General features: G+C 34.1%; 9 protein-coding genes and 7 pseudogenes across 16 annotated transcripts, besides 11 other annotated features; 8 read left to right on the top strand and 8 right to left on the bottom strand.

Moving 5' to 3' along the window:
- Positions 1 to 236: 236 nt before the first annotated feature.
- Positions 237 to 14,641: a mobile genetic element.
- TVAGG3_0293810 (phage tail repeat-like family) lies at positions 622 to 1,206 on the top strand (the record flags this gene model as incomplete). The annotated part of the gene is made up of 1 exon (XM_051229193.1): positions 622 to 1,206. One exon carries the CDS (start codon positions 622 to 624, stop codon positions 1,204 to 1,206), a length of 585 nt encoding a protein of 194 aa, XP_051098923.1.
- TVAGG3_0293800 lies at positions 1,525 to 3,013 on the top strand (annotated as a pseudogene). The gene has a single exon. A coding segment is annotated over exon 1 (1,489 nt).
- On the top strand, positions 3,164 to 3,331 carry TVAGG3_0293790 (uncharacterized protein; the record flags this gene model as incomplete). The annotated part of the gene is made up of 1 exon (XM_051229192.1): positions 3,164 to 3,331. One exon carries the CDS (start codon positions 3,164 to 3,166, stop codon positions 3,329 to 3,331), a length of 168 nt encoding a protein of 55 aa, XP_051098922.1.
- TVAGG3_0293780 lies at positions 3,374 to 3,957 on the top strand (annotated as a pseudogene). Its single transcript has one exon. A coding segment is annotated over exon 1 (584 nt).
- TVAGG3_0293770 (uncharacterized protein) lies at positions 5,483 to 5,845 on the top strand (the record flags this gene model as incomplete). Its single annotated transcript, XM_051229191.1, has 1 exon — positions 5,483 to 5,845. One exon carries the CDS (start codon positions 5,483 to 5,485, stop codon positions 5,843 to 5,845), a length of 363 nt encoding a protein of 120 aa, XP_051098921.1.
- TVAGG3_0293760 (organellar and viral DNA polymerase type B) lies at positions 5,986 to 6,924 on the top strand (the record flags this gene model as incomplete). Its single annotated transcript, XM_001311102.2, has 1 exon — positions 5,986 to 6,924. The coding sequence occupies one exon, from the start codon at positions 5,986 to 5,988 to the stop codon at positions 6,922 to 6,924; it is 939 nt and encodes a 312-aa protein (XP_001311103.2).
- On the bottom strand, positions 7,152 to 7,846 carry TVAGG3_0293750 (annotated as a pseudogene). Its single transcript has one exon. A coding segment is annotated over exon 1 (695 nt).
- On the top strand, positions 8,356 to 8,511 carry TVAGG3_0293740 (uncharacterized protein; the record flags this gene model as incomplete). The annotated part of the gene is made up of 1 exon (XM_051229190.1): positions 8,356 to 8,511. A coding segment is annotated over one exon (156 nt), but the record flags the coding sequence as incomplete, so codon positions are not given.
- On the bottom strand, positions 8,578 to 8,914 carry TVAGG3_0293730 (annotated as a pseudogene). The gene has a single exon. A coding segment is annotated over exon 1 (337 nt).
- TVAGG3_0293720 (Poxvirus D5 protein-like family) lies at positions 8,981 to 9,412 on the bottom strand (the record flags this gene model as incomplete). Its single annotated transcript, XM_051229189.1, has 1 exon — positions 8,981 to 9,412. The coding sequence occupies one exon, from the start codon at positions 9,410 to 9,412 to the stop codon at positions 8,981 to 8,983; it is 432 nt and encodes a 143-aa protein (XP_051098919.1).
- Positions 9,680 to 10,216, bottom strand: TVAGG3_0293710 (annotated as a pseudogene). The gene has a single exon. A coding segment is annotated over exon 1 (537 nt).
- On the bottom strand, positions 10,248 to 11,043 carry TVAGG3_0293700 (annotated as a pseudogene). Its single transcript has one exon. A coding segment is annotated over exon 1 (796 nt).
- TVAGG3_0293690 lies at positions 12,148 to 13,224 on the bottom strand (annotated as a pseudogene). Its single transcript has one exon. A coding segment is annotated over exon 1 (1,077 nt).
- A 289-nt stretch (positions 14,642 to 14,930) lies between the features above and the next one.
- On the bottom strand, positions 14,931 to 16,303 carry TVAGG3_0293670 (protein of unknown function, DUF4106 family; the record flags this gene model as incomplete). The annotated part of the gene is made up of 1 exon (XM_051229188.1): positions 14,931 to 16,303. A coding segment is annotated over one exon (1,373 nt), but the record flags the coding sequence as incomplete, so codon positions are not given.
- A 234-nt stretch (positions 16,304 to 16,537) lies between these two features.
- TVAGG3_0293660 (protein of unknown function, DUF4106 family) lies at positions 16,538 to 16,868 on the bottom strand (the record flags this gene model as incomplete). The annotated part of the gene is made up of 1 exon (XM_051229187.1): positions 16,538 to 16,868. A coding segment is annotated over one exon (331 nt), but the record flags the coding sequence as incomplete, so codon positions are not given.
- A 335-nt stretch (positions 16,869 to 17,203) lies between these two features.
- Positions 17,204 to 17,236: a mobile genetic element.
- Positions 17,204 to 17,236: a terminal%2Cinverted (terminal inverted repeat of Banshee-A3 transposon ID:TVAGG3_0293650).
- A 50-nt stretch (positions 17,237 to 17,286) lies between these two features.
- Positions 17,287 to 17,324: a mobile genetic element.
- Positions 17,287 to 17,324: a terminal%2Cinverted (terminal inverted repeat of Banshee-A3 transposon ID:TVAGG3_0293640).
- A 578-nt stretch (positions 17,325 to 17,902) lies between these two features.
- Positions 17,903 to 17,939: a mobile genetic element.
- Positions 17,903 to 17,939: a terminal%2Cinverted (terminal inverted repeat of Banshee-A3 transposon ID:TVAGG3_0293630).
- A 1,132-nt stretch (positions 17,940 to 19,071) lies between these two features.
- Positions 19,072 to 19,109: a mobile genetic element.
- Positions 19,072 to 19,109: a terminal%2Cinverted (terminal inverted repeat of Banshee-A3 transposon ID:TVAGG3_0293620).
- A 146-nt stretch (positions 19,110 to 19,255) lies between these two features.
- Positions 19,256 to 20,047, top strand: TVAGG3_0293610 (uncharacterized protein; the record flags this gene model as incomplete). The annotated part of the gene is made up of 1 exon (XM_001287302.2): positions 19,256 to 20,047. The coding sequence occupies one exon, from the start codon at positions 19,256 to 19,258 to the stop codon at positions 20,045 to 20,047; it is 792 nt and encodes a 263-aa protein (XP_001287303.2).
- Positions 20,048 to 20,049: 2 nt separating this feature from the next.
- Positions 20,050 to 20,739: part of a mobile genetic element that runs on past the window's edge.
- Positions 20,050 to 20,739: part of a terminal%2Cinverted (terminal inverted repeat of Maverick-1B transposon ID:TVAGG3_0293390) that runs on past the window's edge.

The raw sequence follows: 20,739 nt of genomic DNA, 5'->3' as shown, positions 1-20,739 counted from the left end.
AAATTGTGGTTGAGTAGTGATCCAACTGCTCTACCTTAGAGTATTTCTCCTTTGATTAATCCTCCTTAGATTAATCCTCCTCAGGTTATCCTCAGTCTATCCTCAGACTACTCCTCAGATTATCCTCAGACGAGTCCTCAGATTATCCTCAGATTATCCTCATACTAGTCCTCAGACTACTCCTCAGATTATCCTCAGACTAGTCTTCAGATTATCCTCAGACTACTCCTCAGATTATCCTGAAACAAGAGGAAAAGTTCAAGGATGGATGGACAATGTAGGAAGACAAGCAGGAAACTATTATAACAAAGCAAATGACTACTATAACCAAGCAGGACACTATATGGACCAAGGTGAAAGATTCTTTAACAGAGGATATAACCATGCACAACAGTGGGTAAACAATAACCAACCTCAACCGCCTCAAACGTGGAGAATGTAAAGTTTTTTATTGAGATGAAATGAACAATGCAGCTTTAAACAGAATAAGTCATGGAAGACCACCTTTTACACTACGTGTTTGTAAAGTTCTTCCTATACTTCAGGAAGTTTTAGATCGACTTAAAAAACCTAAACAACCAGTTGAAAACAAACCAAATTAAATTTTTTTACTGAGATGAAATGACCGAAGAAGTTGAAACGGTAGATTTGACACCACAAACAAAAAGTTCAGAACCATTGTCAAAACCTGTCAAAGAACTTACAGATGAAGAGAAAAATTCAATAATAGAAAGTGCCGGGTCTGGAAATACAAACCCTAACTATAAAGTCACTTTTCATAGAAATGGAACGGCTAGTATCTCAAAAAAGAAACAGACTCTCACAAATAAAATATTGAAGTCTGAAGGAGCTTTCGAGACAACAGATGGAAAAGTTTACTTCACTGACCAACAGTTCATTATAGAACATCTCATTGACTTAGAGTCGAAATATTCTAAACTTTACAACAAACACAAAAAGTTGAAAGGAAAACAAAAACAAATGGCATATGATATTTATGAAGATGTTGACGACACAACTGTTCCTGCAAGTGAAGTAAAGTCAGAGGAACCGAAAAGTGACGAAAAACCGATAGAAGAAGAAAAACCAAAAACTGAAGATAAACCAAAACCAAAGTTTAGTTTCCAAACTAAACCAAGTCAACCTTCATTAGCTGGTATGGGTTGGCGTCAAAGACTGATAGCAGCAGGCGGTTATGTAAAGTAAAGAAAAAAATATTTTTTTATTTTTATAAAAATGCCCCCATATAGAATGGACAGAAAGTCTGCTAGAATAAAAGCAGAGTTGCAAAGATATGGTTGGAGAGTTTCGAAGAAGTTTAAATATAAGAAAGGAAGACCCACGTGCCAATTATTCAAACAGACTAGAGAGGTTAGAAGAAGAACGTCTTATGGACATGCCTTTCGATGTTAGTGAACCTCAAGTTGAAGGACACAACGGCTTTGCCAGATTCTACTGGAAACATGACGAACAATTGCATCCTTTGAGAAGGAAAAAGGAAAAGGTGAAGACGCACATGCTCCCATGGAAAGAACAAGATATGCATATGAAAAGTATCGTGAAGTTAGAAGTCAAATTACATCTGGTCGAACCTTTACAGTAAACTTTGACGAAGGAAAGAACAAAGAAGGCTTCATGGGAGTACTTGCTGCAATTCAAGACGGAAATAAGAAAGGACACAATCTCAGATTGACCATAACAGATTTGGATGGTCACATTTACTATGCACATGGCAATGAACAAACAGCCGCAAAACTTCTTGACGCTTTCAAGACTACAAAGAGAGAACAAATGGTTGACTCCGACTCAGACATTTTGAATGCAATTGAAGGAATTGCAAGTGTCAAGTTCGAATGGTACCAACCTAACCCTCAAGCAGTCAGACAACATGCTGGATACTTCCCCTTCATAAATAAGTCTGACATTGGCTTGACAAGGTATGGAATTTACAATTCAATTGAAACAATTGTCAACGAACCTTGCATTCTTACATGTCTCAGGAACTCTGGTCTTGTTACAGATGAGAAGATGAAGTATCTTGAGTCATGTGTGAAGACAAGGTACATTCTCAGAGGTCAATTGGCAAAAATTGCACCGTTGGCAAATGTCAATATCCGAGTCAACATACCTACAGCTAAAGGTTCTTCACATGACGACTATGTTGTTGACAAAGACTTACCATGGTTGAAGATTGTAATTGTCCACAACCACTTCATGTTGAACGAAAGTCTTACAAACCCATTCTTTGGTAAAAGTAAGTGCAACGTTGTCAGAGCTGTAAACATTCTTTTCGAGAAAGGTTTGTTGGAACCAATCCCAGATGACAAGCTGACAGAAACTTTTGTACCAAAAGACGAAACAAACTTTTCATTGTTAGCAAGACCAAAAGTTGTTCCAGACAAAGTTCTAGTACAAAAGAAGTACACAGTTCCACAAGGGGTTGGTATGTTCGGATACCAACCTGAACCAGAAGAACTTCCAATGAGGTTGCAAGAACTTCAAGATGCTATAAACAAACTTCCATTGAGACATCCAATTGACGTCAAATTGTATTGGAGAGCATCTGAGTTAGGTCAGAAGGTTTTATATGAAACAGGTTGCTTCGACGATGTTTATGAGATAACAGGAGAAGTTTCTCAGAAGATAAGAGACTCACTTGAATTTCCACAAACTGGACCAATTGGTTGCGACAAGTTCGACTCAGATGAAAAGATATACTATGTCGACCTTAACGCTGCATACATGAGGTTTGTCCAATATATTCGACTGGAATTCCAAACGAAGATGGTGAGTTCCCGGGAAGGAATATACAGTTGGAAAAGTCATACAACAACTGTATGATATTAGGAAAGCTTCAAACCCCAAACTTGCAATGACACTCAAATTGCTTATGAATTCGACATGGGGATATTCCATTAAGAAACCTCAAGAGATGAAGAGTAAACATTATGAGAAGGTCGACAACTTTGTTGAAAGGTTTTCTCCTTTTGTTTTGAAGTACGAATTCACTTAAGGTCAAAGTGGCTTAGTAACCACATTAAAACCTATTGTCGAACATTGGTCTTACCCTCAGTTCGCAAAGGCAGTACTTGACAACTACAATGAGTTCTTCTCGGAAGTCAAATCCAAAGTCAAGGTTTACTATGAGAACATTGACGCACTCATGACGAACGAAGAAGGATACAACAAACTCATTGAAATGGGAATGGTCGGTGAAAAGATGGGCTGTTTTAAGCTAGATAAGGTATTTTCCGAAGTTCATGTCCTCTCCAAGCGTAAGTACTGGGGCATACTTGAAGACGGCACAGAAATAAAACATTGCATGAAATAAAAAATTTATTTTAAAAAAGTGACATTTTTTATTTTATTTGAAATGTACGCTGAGTTTGTTGGAGAAGACCATTGGGAAACTTGTTTGTTAGATGAGAAATATGAAATTCACTGTTGTGAGTCATTTGAAGTCAGAAACAAAAAGACAAAAAGAGTTTTAAGCGAATGGGAGCGAAATGACGGATATGCTATTATGAAGATGGGTGGAAAACACTATCTTAAACATGTTGTCATTGCAACTCATTTTATACTGAATCCTAACAATTTACCTTTTGTAGACCATATAAACCATATAAGAAACGACAATAGACTTGAAAACTTACGTTGGGTCACTCGTTCTGAAAACAATAAGAACAAAGGCAAATTTGGAGATATTGTATTCGAATTTGTCGACGAACTAGAAGATGAAACAATTGAAATTACAGACTATGGCAAGCATACGTTTGAGTTTTACTATATAGCGAAGAACAAGACTCTTTCTACTTTTATACCGGTGTAAACTATAGGAAATTACAAGTATATTTTACTAAGGCGGGCTATGCTTATGTAAACACTAGAGATACAGATGGAAAATACGTTCAAATACTTTTTAACAAATTCAAGAAGCTATATGGCATACCATTTTAAACAATATATTTTTACATATATTAAATGCTTCAGGTTGAAAAACAAAGAACAAAAGTAGCAGATACAAAACCGTTAGACTATATCTTTACAAATGCTGGTAGGACTATTTCAGATGAAGAAATTCATCCCGAGCATACAGGTTTGACTATCCAATTCGTTGGCTTCAAAGTCCTTCAGATGCAAAGGCAATAGGATTTAGAAGAGTTTTGTTTTCAAATAGAACTAACGCATTTATGTTCGCAGTATATTTCATGGGCAGTATGAAGGTCCTGATGGTCTAATAGACAAATTTGACGAAATGAGAATCTTTACAGTTCGTTCAGACGAAAGTCTTGAGAAAACTCTAGATGACTTTCAAACTCAAATGAACAAATATTATTGGGAATTTCAAGAAAAATACGACTCTTTACTAAATGGAACATACTATCTGAAACTAGAATATGACAAGATGAACTCCACCGTTTCATTTCAAAAGATTGAAATTAACCCTCCAAGAGATACAGAGTTTTTATTTTTGGAAGTAGACAACGTTCTTGGCACAATTTCTTCGGTTACTAAACCAGAACGAACCATTACCACCAGATGGTCCATTTAAATTTATACTTCCACCAGCAGATTTGATGGTTTATAGAAACGTGTTTGACCCTCAAAATGTTATGTGTCATGCAAGTTTCAGTTCAAGCAACAATAGTTTTCTATGTATTGGTAAGGACCTTTATGACTTTGCTTCTAAATTCTACGAACCACCTAGTAACAGTTTCTCTGACTTTCAAGTTTGGTTCACAACAAATGGTGTGCAACATATTATTCCATTGTACTATGACTTTTATCTCGAATTGTCTTTCATATATAACTACGGAAAAGTGCTGAAAAAGTATTGAATGTGAAGATATTAGAAAATAACATTTTTTCTAACATCGTAGAAAACTCATGAAAACAATTTATTTTTGACACTTTCACAAAAAACATAAAAAAGTGAGTTAAAATAAGATGTTTACTGAACTGGCTGAATGTCGCCTTCTGTAGTTATAAAGAATGGTTGACCAGAGAAGTGAAGGAGACCCTTGAGAATTTGTATAATTCGTGGAATTGGACTCTCTCTGTTTGGAAGTTGTATCCATGGGCGCTTTGCAAAGAACTTGAGAAGAGCTTCTTTCTTTGCTTGCTTTATGTCGTCGAAAGGAGTGCCTTCTGGTACCTCAATTGGAATTCCAGTCGAAATCTCGAGATTCAAGGCAGCCCTTCCCGTTATCCAACCGTTAACAAGTTTGCCTTTTACATTCTGCCTGAGGAAGTCTTTCTTGCATTCCAAGTTCTTCCATCCGACAGGGAAATATTTTCCCGACAAAGGGAAAAATTTTTCCCGACAACAGGAAGAACTCTTCCAGTTGTCCGTCCGTAAACCATTCAAATTTTCGAAAATTGAGAACTTTTTGGTCGAACTTCAGAAAATGTTTTTCCTTCCGACAGAAAAAGTTCTTCCTTCCGACAGAAAAAGTTCTTCCTTCCGACAGGACACAAACGGATGACTGACGTTCCTCTTCCTGAATGCCTTCCAAAGCCAGAAGAACCGAAAGCTGCAGAACCACAACAGTCTCCTCAGCAACCTCAGTTCCAGCAAGTACCTCCGAATTACTACCAATTTCCACCTCAAGGTTACTACCCACCACAAGGTTTCCCGAACTACCCTCCTCAGCCTATGCCTTACTTCCCCAACCCTTGGTTGTTCCAGCAAGCTCCACCCCAGCAATTCCAATTCCAATCTCAATCGAAGAGAGACCAAGACTTCGAAGAAGGTCTGAACCGCTTACGCAAAGAGTATGCTACAGCTCCAATTGAGAGAAAGTTGTTCCCGGACCAAAAAATAATGTTTATGGTAGAAGGTTAGATCTAACCCGATATCTACCCTCATTTCTAACCCGATATCTAACCCGATTTCTACCCTCATGAATTTTCATGAATTTTCCCGAAATAAAAAATAAAACTAACTTTATTTTTATTTATTTTTTTTTATTTTGTATAAAAGATATGATTTCAACAATCGGCACAACAACAATTCAAACAACTTCACCAAATTCATTAGTCATGAATCCAACATCTATGTTAGTAGAGATGAAAAACTTCATTCCTTCTTCATATAGTTTTGGAACAGAAATACAAAGAATAAAGCAAGAACTTTTAACAAGTAATTTAGACTGTACCGCACAGGATGAAGAAAATGAAGAATATCTTTATGACATGCAGGACATTATTGACCATTTACCCAAATTGCCTGAAATCCAACAACAGAAACCGACTATTCCTGAATTCGATGAAATAGAAGTGAAACCAACTGACTCAGTAGAAATAAAGAAGTTCATACGAAAGGTAAATTATGAGTTTCTAGGATATCATTGCAACCATAAAGTTATGGACAAAGATTGCGACATGGTATATAAGAACATCTCTGACATATATAAATCGGTGGAGTTTAAGACATACGATAACTTTGTTTCATTAGCTGCAAAATGTGTATGGCAGATAAGAGATAAAGACAGAAGAGGTAAGGTATGGCATGAACAGATAAAACCAACTGCTTCAGATTTAAAGAAAACCATTGACGTCTTAGTTGTTTTAGCAGGTAAGGTTTCAGAATATAACGCAAAAATGAATCCTCAGTGTTCGAAATGTAAAGCAGCAATGAGGAAATATAACTACTCCGTCAAAGAGATAGAACGTATGAGAAACGACTATGCAGACTTAAAGAAAGAAGCAGAAAAACCAGCAGAAAATAAAATGGACATGTTAGCATTTCTGAACAAAAACTATCCAACTGCTGACGATTTCCTATTATCTGACGTCAAGAAGAAGTATAAAGAAACCTTCGGCATTGTTAAAATTTTTGATATCCTCAGCGAAGAAATAGAAGCTACAAAACTGTTTAGAATCTCACGAATTCATAACGTTTACCATGTAAAACGTTTATAAAATAACTGGGGTAGAAATCGGGTTAGATCTAACCATCTACCCTAAAATATATTTTTGGTGTAAATTTCATTAACTGACTGACGGCACAAAGTGGCTTAACGAAAACATTAATATATAAAATTCATGAAAATTCATGAGGGTAGAAATGAGGTTAGAAATCGGGTTAGATATACCCATCTACCCTAAAAATATATTTTTATTGAATTCAGCACAAAAATAATGAATTTTCAAGCTTGACTTTTTACAATTTGAACTTTGTTTGCGTAGATATGAATTCTGAAAGAAGTATGAGGGTCTTGTATGACTTTGTACTTCTCCCATAGTTCATGTCTGTCAAACTTACCTGCCATGGACTCTTTCATAAGTTCCATGAAATCGTCTTCGGACAATCCGGGAAAAAGTATTATGTCAGTAAGTATTCTTTTAACATCCTTACTTAAACTCTTTGCTGTTTGTACACAAATGACAACTGAGATGTTAAAGTGTCTGAGCTTCTTAAGAATTCGACACATATCTTGTTCTCTGTTCTTTAACAAAGGATGAGATGCAAAGTCGTCTAAGATAAGAAGACACCTATGAGGGTAAGTCTTCCAATCGTAAGATTGCAATTTCTTCGAAATGTATTCTATCTCTTTCTGTTTGTTTCTGAAGTGGTGTTTGTCTAATATTCTCTGCATTTCCTCATTAGGTTCTTTAAACTTAGAATTTATATACTCATTTATAGCATTATACTTCAAAACTCTTCTTTGGTACTTCTTTATCCAATCTAACAACTCAGTATCCTTATACATACTAACTTAGACTTCTTTATAATATCTTTGAACGAATTGACGGTTTGGTCAAATTGACCAGAAGTACTACAAATGACTACTAACTCATAGAATGGGTTCTTCTCATCTAGTTCTTGTTGTTGTGCAGCCATTTTAAGATAAGTGAAAGTCTTACCAGACCCGGGTGGTGCAATTAGACCTGTTATACCATTCTGAGCAAATAAGAACTTGTCATGTATAGGCTTTATCTGAGCATTTTCTAACTTCCTCTGTTCTTGTTTTAAAACATTCTCAAATTTTTTGTCAATGTCAGCAAACTTTTTTTCTAACATATTTTTAGAAAAATTAAAATTTTTATCTTTTAAAAAATGTCTAGCGATTTCGCTATCTATATTCGAGACAAACTTTTTGACAGCAAAACATCATCGTCGACCATAAAATCTTACATAGTGTAAACAAGAAAGGTGAATTTGTTCTAAAGTTCTGTTTCTGGGAATATGACAAGAACCATAAAACATTACAAAGAGCAGTCTTAAAATTTGTCAATACGACTTGTTGACAGAGATGACGCCGATTGGAAAGATGAAGTCCAACAAAAGTTCTTAGAATGCAAAGAAGACACATGCGGTGTTCTTGAAGATGAAATAGAAAACAAATAGATGAGCTATTAAAGGACAAAGAACTTTTACATAGATATGGTTCTGAGAAATTTGACATATCTCCACCAGAGAAGAAGAAGAAAAGAAAAGAAAGAGAAAAAAGTAGAAGAGAAGAAAAACCTGAACCAGTTCCAGAGAAAAAGAAATTTGACATGTAAAATAAAATTTTATTTTTAGAACATTTTCGGTCAATGTCAATGTTCTCTTCCTCTTTAGGAGTAAACACTGGCTTAGACTCTAAAATCTTTTTACCCAATTTACCTTGAACTTCTACAACTTTAGACTCATAATATTCATAGTCGTCTGTCTTCTTTGGTTCATAAGGTATAACAAGTTTGTATGCTTTGCCTTCTTTAAGGTTTGAGAACCTTCTGTCAAAACTTTCTTTGACTGTTAACAAACCTTCTATGTCTAAGTCTTCAAATTTCCACCATTTTTAGTCACAATAGCAAACTTAACTGGTTCGATGTTCCAAACTTTGCTGAATGAAGACTTTTCAAAATGGTAGAAGTAAACATTCAAATATGTGAATGGGTCTAGTTCTTCTTTAAGTCCTGACATGTACTTGTTTACTGAAATATATTTCGTCATCTTTTCTATCGGATAAAAAAAATATTTTTTTTAAATTTACTCAGAAAAATTTTTCTTTGTATATACACCATTCTGTACGTCTAAAAGACTTTTGACATTTGCCAAGAATGTTCGTTTAGACGCTGGCATATAACCATACTCTTGACAATATTGTTTATATTCATCATATAAAGACTTTTCATCTAAACACTCAAAGTCGCTTTCTTCTATGAACAGTTCATATACACTCTTGTTTGCTTCTAACAATGTTTGTCTCTCTTCGGTATGTGGAATTTGTCTTGGATTGAACTTAGAAATATCTAATGTCATGAAATATGAGAACAAGTGGTTGTAAAAGTCAGATGTCAAAGTTTCTGCTAAGTCGTCAAAATATTCTGTATCTTGCATATGAGAATCTGACGTTCTGACAACTACATATATTCTGTCAGAACTTTCTAACTTCATCGGAACAGCATTGTTTGAAACCATAATGAAGTTTGCAACATTTTCACAAACTCTTTGGTCTTTATACTTTCTTTCAACACACACCAACTTTGTCTGTTATAAGACTCTTCAAAGCATCTGAGTTCAAAACTTTTGTTGTATCTATACTTTGAAGTTCATTGCAAACTATAAGTTTCATATTCTCTATTGAGGAGTTAAACTTGCCACAGATGTTTTCTAAGTTTGTCATATTCGGATTCGAATAACCTTCTAACAGTTTGCACAAAATATCTGTAAAGAAAGTATTCTTACCTGTTCCTTGTTTTCCAATTATAATGAGAGCAGTTTCATTTTTAGCACTTGGATGTTGTAAGATGTTTGCAAACCAACATAAGATATACTCATAAACCTTTTCGTTTCCATTGCATATAATTTCTTTGACATGGTCTAACCAAGCTTCTATAATATTTTCTTTCCATTCTACTTGTTCATATTTATATCCAGTGAAGATAGAATAGAAGTTTGGAGAAGGTGTATAAAATTTTATACCACGAACTGAAAAATCTTCAAGTTTTGACAATAAGATATCCTAAGCATCTAACATCTTCATGCCAACTTGTACGACTTTTATTTTCTTAAGTTTCTGTCTACATTCTTGTTCTGAAACTATTGTTGCTCTTGGTTTGTTAAGACAACATCCCATTCTTTCATGACATAACATTCTGGGGCAGAGTCAACATAAATGACTAAACGTTTCAAATTCTCGACTGCTTTGTTATAGTCTCTAAATGGACACATATTTCTGAATGCTTGGAAGTCATAAAAATCTGAAACATCTATTCTGTACATTTTTATAAAAATAAAAAAAAATATTATTTTTTTATTCTTGACTTTGTTGTTCCATTTGTTGCATTTGTTGTTCTGAGCTATTTGTTGTTGAAGTTGTTCTTGTAATACAATACTTTCACCAGTTGCATCTTCCAATTCGAAACTTTCTGCCGTCATTGACAAATACATAGGACATAAAAGTTTTACAGGAACAAAGTTTGCGTCAACTAATGTCAACGTTATACTTGCCAAAGTGTTTGAGTTCACTAAGGTTGAAAATTCTGCATTCGAATGAACAATAGGCAAACCAGCAGAGAAAGTATTGTTTATACGCATAAGTATCTTTTGGTCATAATAGTTTCTGTCGATATTCGAATAACACTTTAACCTAAGTTTGAAACAATATATAAGATTGGTGTGCTTAATGTCAATGGAATAGACATTCCTTGTATGACACCTTTTCCTGTTATAGGAAACTGTTGGTAGTAAAAACCAGAAATAAGTTTTGTATTATAGCTCATATCGTTTATAGTAAACTCAGTCGGACATCCAAACATAATGAAACCTGCTCTAGTTGCAGCACGTGTTACACCCGTACTTAAAGTATTAAATAAGTCAACAAAACCTGTTGGTGGTATATCTGAGTAAGTATCTTCAAAGGAGTATTTTTTACCATTCACAACAATAAAGTCTTCTGGTGTCAAAAGAGCAAAACAGGCTTTAGTCGTCATTGTGTTTAAGGTTAGTTTACAATATCGTCCTTGAGGACTTTGTAAGTTTGTTGTTATAGAATTATATGACTCAGGGTTTTTAGTCGTAATAGTATAAACCATTATGTCTTCTGCCATTTACTTAGCAAATAAATTTTAATGAAATGTTGTGGTCGTCAAATATTTTATAACGTCTGGGAAACTATATTTTAAGTTCAACGTTTCACCTCCTTTCATAACGTATATCTTGTCAATGACATTATATGAAACACCACAGCAACCAATGTCGGGTTCTATTTCTTTGATGTTTATATCGTCTGCCTCTGTCAAAAGTTTTCAATAGTTCTTTCAAAACTTCATGAGGTGCAATGACATATGAGTTCACTTTTACAGGGTTGTGTTCGACCAAGTTTAACATTATACTTAAAGCTTGACAAATCTTCTCCTGAGTTTGAAGTTTGTCTTTCAGTTGTTGGTAGTCGTTTCGAATATCTGCAACAGAAACTTAAGTCTCTGTTAACTTCAGGATAGATTCTTTTACACAGGAACAATTGTTATATACCATCTTCGTCTTTGTATGGTTTCCCCACTTCAACATCTCTGTCTTTGACATTGACAACAACACTTTGACTGTTTGTTTGAGTTGGTGAATTTAACTTCACATCTGCCACCGCCATTAAACCTTTTGAAACACTTACGCTTCTATTTTTCGGAAATGACATTTTACTTAGAATAAAAAGATGGACGTATTCGGATATCTTATTGAATTGAAGCAGAACAAAGTTTATACTCACAAACAATACAAATACATTGACAGAATAGTTCTTTACACAAACAATGGAAAATGTTATAGAATAGCAGTCTTTGCTGAACCTAAATATTTTCATAAAGCAAAGAAAGTTGGTATAACTGAAATGGTGAAAGTTCTTGAAGCAGACAAAAATATAACTTCAAAACTGACCGATATTACTAAAGGAAAGTTATAATACAATATTATGTCAAAACTGGCGTACTGTCAATATTTGACGGAGAGAAGTCAGTTCAAGAACAACTTACTGACCTGCTGCCAAATCTGCTCGATGGAAGCTGTCGTTATGCCAATCTGAGGAGCTCCAGCAGGTTTCATCGAAAGAATCTTCAAAAGAGCATCTTCCGTGAAAAGTGCTATTGGTTTTGTAAACTTCTTTGCTCTCAATTCATCTGGACCGTATCTGTCACCAGTATATTGTATTTGAACTGTACCAACAGTTGAAATACCACCCATAAAGTCTTCTGAGTCAGCAAATGGAATGCCAAGCCAAAAGTTTGAACGGTCTCCATTTGTATATTGAGTTTTTTGACCTCCTGTATGAGTCCATACTTTCACATATGGCATAATAGAACTTTGCATTTCATGGTTAATAGTTGTTGTGAAGTTGTTGTTAAAGTTCATAGCACCTAATGTCAAGTTGTATGACCTCATATCCTCAACTGTAGAATATTCTTCTCTTGGATAATATTTGCCATCTATGTTTATATGATATTTAATACCAGGGTTGTAGAAACAAGAATAGTCATTTATAGTTCGTCTGAACAGTACAAACATAGTATCTGCATGTTTCATTGCAGTTGTTAAAGCAATATCTGTTCTGCTACCAGGAGTTCCTGGATTTTGGTTTCCAACTTCACCTGCAAAATCTTTGACAGATATTTGGTGTATAGGGAACATAAGTGGAACTGCAATATATTTGGCAGCTAAAGCATTTGAAATATCTGGGTCAAACATATAGACTGCAAGTCTGCTTTCTATTCTCTTGCATTCAAATTTTTCGCATGTGAACTTAACTGGGTCCCAAGCAGTTCCAGCAGCATTGAAATAATAGTTTACTTCATTGTTGAAGTTTGAGAAACCAAAGTCTAAGTCAACTTTGTCTTTGCAAAATTCGGCGAATGACGTTTGATTTGTTCCCTTTACGTCTGTAATAGTGAATGGGTCTTGTGTTGGTGCAATGACTAAGTTATTTTTGCTTGGAGTAAGTTCGATAGAAATTTTTCCTGCCCAGTTTGGCAAGTATCTTAAAAACCTGAAGATGAGGAAAGATGACAAAGGAACTCTAAGTTTCAGTTTTACTTTGGTTACTGCTGCTGCAGTTTGTCCAGAAAGGTTAACATAAACTCCTGGAACGTTAGGGTCAAGTCTTCTTATTTTCTCAATATTTGCATACTGGTCTGTTTGTTCTCTAGCTTGTGGTTGTACTGAGTTTCTCAAAGCGAACCATTCATAGTTTGCCCATTTACTGTTTGAACTAAGTCAGAGTTAGAATATATCTTATATCCCATGAAAACTTCTGGAGCATATTGGTATCCGACATAGAAAATTCCATTGCAACCTTTCTTGTCAGACAACTTGGCAGAAGGTTTTATTTCAATGTCTTGTTCCACGTATAAGAATGAGTTGTCAATAGAAATAATATGAAACCTGTCGCAAGCAATAACTACTGTTGTTGAAGAACCTTCTCCAAACTCACCTACGTTTCCATAAGAAACAGCAGTTGTATATTCGTAAGTTCCAGGAACTTTTCTGACCTTCTAATGGCATTGTCGCATTCGTTATACCATTCGGAAACATTTCCGTTCATGGCATCCAAAAACTGTTGGCGTTATATTCTGAGCGGCGTACATTTCATATGGGTAAAAAATATAGAATAGTTGGATTTATGTGTCATAATAGAACCCACTCGTACCAAGCTTTACTTTCTTCCTGACTGAGTTTTTAACTCTTCTTTTCCTTCATTGCCACTACTTTCACTAGATGAAGTTACTTCTTCACTACTTTCACTTTGTTCTACTCTTCTCTTCTTCTTTGGTGTCGCTTTTGGTAACTTGCCCTCTGCTTCAAGTTGTAGCATCTTTGCCTCATGTTCACCTAGTATGTTTGTAAATTTCCCATGTCCTTTTTGCCTTTGGGCTCTGGTCGCCCATCTCAGGTAACCTATATCCTAGAAAGATTTTGTTCATAGTTTGTATTTGAGTCTTCGCTTATTGTTTGCATGACTCTTTCCTGAGTTTCCGGTTCAAGATCTTCAAATATAGCTTGTCCATATGGAATAAGCTCGTTTCCAAATATATGTTTTTGTAGCCATTCTGGTTTTCTTTCCATGTAAAAATAATATCTTTTGTGAATGGAAGCTTTTACCCAACGTTTTCAGTCTTGCGTCATTTATTTCTGTAGTTGGTTTTATTTTGTCATGGAACATTTTCAATACTAACATTTCATTTGGTACTGTCCATTTGAGTTTTCTTAAATATTCATTCCCTTCTCAGTTCATTGTCTGCAAAGTAAGTTTTATGACATTTTGCAAACTTTCGTTTGCAAGGTCATGTACAATAGGTTCTCTTCCTTCTCTCTCCCTAACTTCTTTCTAAACTCTTCACCAAATATACCATCTCTATGGTTCTGTGTAGTTCTTTGAGATAAATGTTCTAGAACGTCAGGTGTTATATTTCCCTCAGCCATGTTCATTTGATACCGGTCCAAAATATCTGCACCTTTCATATCTTTCAATGGCATTAAAGCCGCGCTGAAAATACCAGTTATATCTGGTTCACCATTCAATTCCATTGCGTCTACAACTTCTTGGAATTGAGGTTGTAAGTTTATGAACCACCTATCCGGATTAGCTTTATGACCCCATCTCATTGTAGTTCCATAGTCTGCAGAAACAAAAGTAGGTTTGTTTCCATATTGGTTAGGTTCTGAATGAACTTTAAACAATGTTTCATTTCTATATGTTTTGTTGAAATTTAACCTTTTATTTTCACCGAGTTCAGCCAAAGATTGAACGTTATATGGTCGTAAGTAAAAAGGATTATTGTATTTGCGTACATTTTCTTTCAGTACTTCCATTCTATGCTGAATATTTTCATCTGATGTTGGAGTCTTTTGTATGTCGGTGAACATTTTTCGATATCCTTCTACTATGTCAGCCGAATTTTTCTTAGACTCTTGGAAAGATTCCATATTCACCTCATACTCTTGTTGAGGGTCAAGATTTTTCGGCTGTTCCAAATCTTCATCTAGTTCTGTGAAGTTAGTTTCCAAAGGAGGGACTTGTTCGTTTCCTTCAGGCTCTTCTAGCTGTTGTTGCTGAACTATTTCTTTCATGTCTGGTTGTATCTGAACTTCTTCCTGTGGAGTTTCTTGTACCTCATCTGGTGGCATTTCATATATTCTGAGACCGTTTTTAACAAGTTCCCTATCTAAGTCATCCGGACTCATAAACCTTTCTTCTTTCGTTCCGTCTCTATTTTTTACGCGTTTCATGAAGAGAGTTGAATTATCATTTAGCTCTGACATCAAATATCTCGGAGTAAATTCATTCATGTCATTTGGATGATATGCTATTAAATCATATCCCTTTGCGAGCTTGTATTTTCCAGGTTTGAGATTATATCCGATTTTATGCTGAACCATAAAGCTAAATAGGTTCGGGTCAGTATTTCCTTCCTTGAACTTTCTAATAGCTTCTTTATATTTGTCACTAAAGTCAAGAGTATCTGAGTAACCATAATCTTCCTTAAGCATTTTTAAGAATTCTTGGTTTCCTTTTTCTCTACTTCTTTTGTGTCTTTGCTCTGTTTGTGGTTGCTGTGCAGGGTTTTGAACTGTTGGTTGCTGTGCTGGATTTTGAACTGTTGGTTGTTGTGTTGGTTGTTGTTGTGGTGCATGCCTGTGTCTGTGTCCATGTGACGATGTAAATGTTTTAGGTAGTCCTGGTGCAGGTGCTTCTCTTGGAGGGTTTGGTGGTATATAAGTTCCACCAGCTGGCACATATGTTCCATCTGCAGCATAATGTCCTACCTGACTTTTCATTTTTAAGAAAGCATTTACTAGGTCTGTTTTGGTCTGTTGTAACTCTTTTTCTTGACTTTCCACAACAGCTGCTCTAACGGCGTCATAGGCACTTTGAACTGCCTGTCTCGTTGCTGCATCTGTTATTTTCGTCATATTTTGTGCTACTTCTCTTAACTCTTTGTCGAAACCTTCAGACTTCAGTTTCTTTCCAGATGAGAAGTCGTTCACTAGTTTCACCTTACTATGAAGAGCTTCGAAGGCATTCTTAAAGTCAGTATTCATTAAAGCTTCATTTGAACTGTCTTCATCCGCTTGTATTTTTGTCCTTATTGACCCTATAAGTTGGGCTGCTTTAGCGTTGGCTTGGGCATCTAACCAGTCATTATTAGCTTTTATAATATCTGCGCTTTTCATTGCCTTTTGCATGGCTGCGTCGTTATTTTTACTTTCTTGTGCTAAGTTTTTATACTGTACGGTTTGGTTTTGCAACTGTAAAAGTTTTTCTGCCTTTACATTTGCTTCAACTTCTTTTTTATACTCATCGCTATCCATATATGTCTTCATGGCTTTTTGTTTTATTTCTTCATTTTTCAGTACTTTATATTGAGTAGTATGGTTTTTCAAATTTATAACATCTTGTTCCATTTTTGCTACTTCTGCTGCTTTTTCTGACACTTTTTTCGCATATTCCTCTGTACTTAGTTCTTTCAGTTGTTCTTCTTTTCTTCTTTTTCTCTACGTTTAACTCATTGAGTTTCTTTGTGTGTCTGTCATATTCTAGTTTCTTTTCGTTTTCACTTATTTGTTTCTGTATGTCTATGTTTGACTTTTTGACATCTGTTATTTGATTTTTGAGTGAACTCAAATTCATTTGACTTTGAGGGTTATAAGCTGTTCCGTCTGCAGCTCCACCATAGCCTGCCATTTTCGCTAAAAGTGCCGCTCTTAAACCTCCACTCTGTGCACCAATAACTCGGTTTAAAAGCATAGGGTTGCTTGACATTTGTTGCAACATAGTGGGGTCATTCATCATTTGTTGTTGCAACTGTTGTTGTGGTGTCAGTTTTACTATTGGATGTTTCAATGCTCCCTTCCTCTTACGTATATTCTTACGTAGCTTACGTGGCATTTTAAGTGAAGTTAAAAAGCGGTTTTTGACAGATGTTTATATGATACTTTTTGTTCAGCACAAAAAACTACTCGGTCAAAGTGTTGTCAGTTTTGTAAAATAACCGTCCTCTCTCATTCTATAAGGGAAAAAAGGCTTCTCAAAGTATACTTCCTTGGAACGCCTGTAACTTTTCCTGTAGCGACGATAGACCCTTACTTGTCCGGACAAAGTTATACTATTTTGAGTGCTCTACAAAAAAGTCAACGGCGACGACTCTCAAAAACCGTTGTGTAAAAAGTTTTACCGTTGGACAAAAAAGTATATATAGAAAACAAAAAACGTTTATAGTGTAATAAACAGAAATTCATCAAAAGTGACAACCCTCAATTTTTGACATTTGTAAATTCTAAATTGAATGAGAAAAATGAAATAATACTGTTGTAAACAGAAATTCATCAAAAGTGACACATCAGAAAAGCTAAAATATTGAATTTTTGGAACTTTTGATAGAGCACGTTTTTAAATATTAATTAAAGTAAATGTATATTTTGTAAAGATTCTTTTTAATAAAAAAGTAAAATTTTGAAGAAGAACACAAAATCTTCTGAAAAATAATATCACATAAACTCATATTATTTTCTAATATATAACTATTTTATATAAAAATCAAATTCAATGATCTGAAAAGCGAAGGATAAACCTCAAAATTTACGAATATAATGAGTGGGAATATAATGCTTATCTATCATAAAACCATATGAAATATCAATTTTTGCTTTACGCCTATTCCCACTCATTATATTCGTAAATTTTTGAGGTTTATCCTTCGCTTTTAAGATCATTGAATTTGATTTTTTATATAAAATAGTTATATATTAGAAAATAATATGAGTTTATGTGATATTATTTTCAGAAGATTTCATTCTATATGCCTATGAAAAGTACTCTCAAAACTAACTTTTTCCTAATTATAATTAAATCTAGAATATTGTATTATGCTTAGTATTATTTCATTTTTCTCATTCAATTTAGAATTTACAAATGTCAAAAAATTGAGAGCTGTCACTTTTGATGAATTTCTGTTTATTACAATACTAAGCATAATACAATATTCTAGATTTAATTATAATTAGGAAAAGTTAGTTTTGAGAGTACTTTTCATAGGCATATAGAATGAAATCTTCTGAAAAATAATATCACATAAACTCATATTATTTTCTAATATATAACTATTTTATATAAAAATCAAATTCAATGATCTTAAAAGCGAAGGATAAACCTCAAAATTTACGAATATAATGAGTGGGAATATAATGCTTATCTATCATAAAACCATATGAAATATTAATTTTTGCTTTACGCCTAATTTTTGACGACAATTAGCAAAAAATGTTAAATGTTAACACTCAGTCCATTTGAATATGAAAAATAAAATTGACTTTGATTAAATGTTTTTATTTATCATGCAATTCTTCTTGCGACCAAAGATTTGAATAAAATTTCAAAAAATAAGATAGCTTAAAAAATAATCTACGGTAGTGTTTACTAATAGATGAATAGTATATAAATTCTATTAAAATGGATCTGATCCAAAAAATATATAAAATTTGATCATAAATAAAATCGTTTTAAATTACTTCTTCATTTAAATTATAACAATTATTTTTGGTTTTATATTTTTTTGGATCAAATCCATTTTAATAGAATTTATATACTATTCATCTATTAGTAAACACTACCGTATATTATTTTTTAAGCTATCTTATTTTTTGAACTTTTATTCAAATCTTTGGTCGCAAGAAGAATTGCATGATAAATAAAAACATTTAATCAAAGTCAATTTTATTTTTCATATTCAAATGGACTGAGTGTTAACATTTAACATTTTTTGCTAATTGTCGTCAAAAATTAGGCGTAAAGCAAAAATTAATATTTCATATGGTTTTATGATAGATAAGCATTATATTCCCACTCATTATATTCGTAAATTTTGAGGTTTATCCTTCGCTTTTAAGATCATTGAATTTGATTTTTATATCAAATAGTTATATATTAGAAAATAATATGAGTTTATGTGATATTATTTTTCAGAAGATTTTGTGTTCTTCTTCAAAATTTTATTTTTTTATTAAAAAGAATCTTTACAAAATATACATTTACTTTAATTAATATTTAAAAACGTGCTCTATCAAAAGTTCCAAAAATTCAATATTTTAGCTTTTCTGATGTGTCACTTTTGATGAATTTCTGTTTACAACAATAGTTCCTTCAATATTTGAGATAAACCGTTTTTCCAACGGTAACTATTAAATAAAATAAAAAAATAGAGGGTGTTACCGTTGACGAAAACGGTTTATCTCAAATATTTAAATATCTGTCTTTTTTGGTCAGTTCATTTTTATCTAATGGAAGCCAACGCTGTTAACCACAATTCAAACATTAACAATTCTCAACCGCTAACCAAAGCCAAAGCCCCACAACCTCCAAGAACTGGCACAGCGGTTAGAATAACCACCAAAAAGTCTAACAGCGAATTAAGAGAAATTCTTCAACAAATTTGCTCTAAATATCTCAAAGACGCCGAAGAAAACACACAGCCAGACGCTACATACAATACTCAGTTCTGTGAAGTTCTGAACAAAGCAATTACTAGTTCAATTGAACTTACTAAGACAATTCCAAGTCCAATTGAGCTTAGCGATGTCTTAGTTCAGTATTTTCCAACATTTACTAAGCTTATAATGTTGAGAACTTTATACCAAGTTCGTCAAAATCTTCCTCGTTACATCCAACGGTCATTCGACACGAGAATTGCCGAATTCCAAGTCTTTAGTTACGGATATGACGAAGATGAATACGTTGACGAGTTCGGAGACAACTGTACAAAATGGTTTGAATGTTATACGACAACACAATTTGAATTCGACTTTCTCGAATTCAACGCAGCAACCATTCATATCATTGCTCTTTACCTTTCCGAACAACAACAAGACCTCGCAGATGGAGATGTTGTTACTGTCGTCATGAAAACTCCTGAACAATTCGGAAAAAAGAAGTCTCTAATTGCCAAATTCGTTCCAGGACATCAGCTTTTCCAACGCACAGAAGTCTTCTGTATTCCTGGAACTAAGTTCTTTGTCAGGAGCGAACTCAAAGAAAGATATAATGTGTCACTTTTCACAAATTATATATGTTAGTTAGTTAGTATACATATCATGTGTACGGAGGCACTGCGTTCCACCATACCCATTATATGTGAATTTGACACTTTATAAAACCGTTAACATATATTTTACAACACAAACGACAACACTAACTTAACATTAAATATTTACAAAGCCGCCAACCACTTCACTTCACTAACGTTTTCACAAATGACTTCACTACTGTAAAAATAAACGTTCTCACTTACAAAAGTATTGCAGCGCTTCCCATTGCTGTGCTTCACATAACAGCTCATAATCTTCTGACTCACTTTCTTCTTCATATAGGTCAAAGTTCACTGTCAAAATAAATGTTAGTAAGTTTTGACAAAGCTAATGAAACACGTTTACCGTTTGTATCGTATTGCTTGTATAAATCTCCATTATGTTTGTAGTCATAAACGCTCAAACTAACTTTACCCTTTCTCCCTCGTATCTGATAGAATGTATTTTCACGAGGAACGAAGAACAAATTCTTGAACTCATGACCGTTGTAGTTTGTTATCTCAATAGTTTTCGTCATTTATATAAAAATAAAATAAAAAATAAAATAAAAAATAAAATAAAAAAATAAATGATATCACCACTCCCACACGTATGAAAACATAGCGCAAAAATAAATTTAGGTGAAGCGGTGAGATCTCACCTCTTTTTTCACCTGTTTTTTCACCCTGTTGAATTCATTG

The sequence above is a fragment of the Trichomonas vaginalis genome, chromosome V, assembly GCF_026262505.1.
Source record: "Trichomonas vaginalis G3 chromosome V, whole genome shotgun sequence".
Taxonomy (NCBI): domain Eukaryota; phylum Parabasalia; order Trichomonadida; family Trichomonadidae; genus Trichomonas; species Trichomonas vaginalis.
Note: the sequence above shows the minus strand (reverse complement) of the source record. Positions and strands in the feature narration are given on the sequence as shown.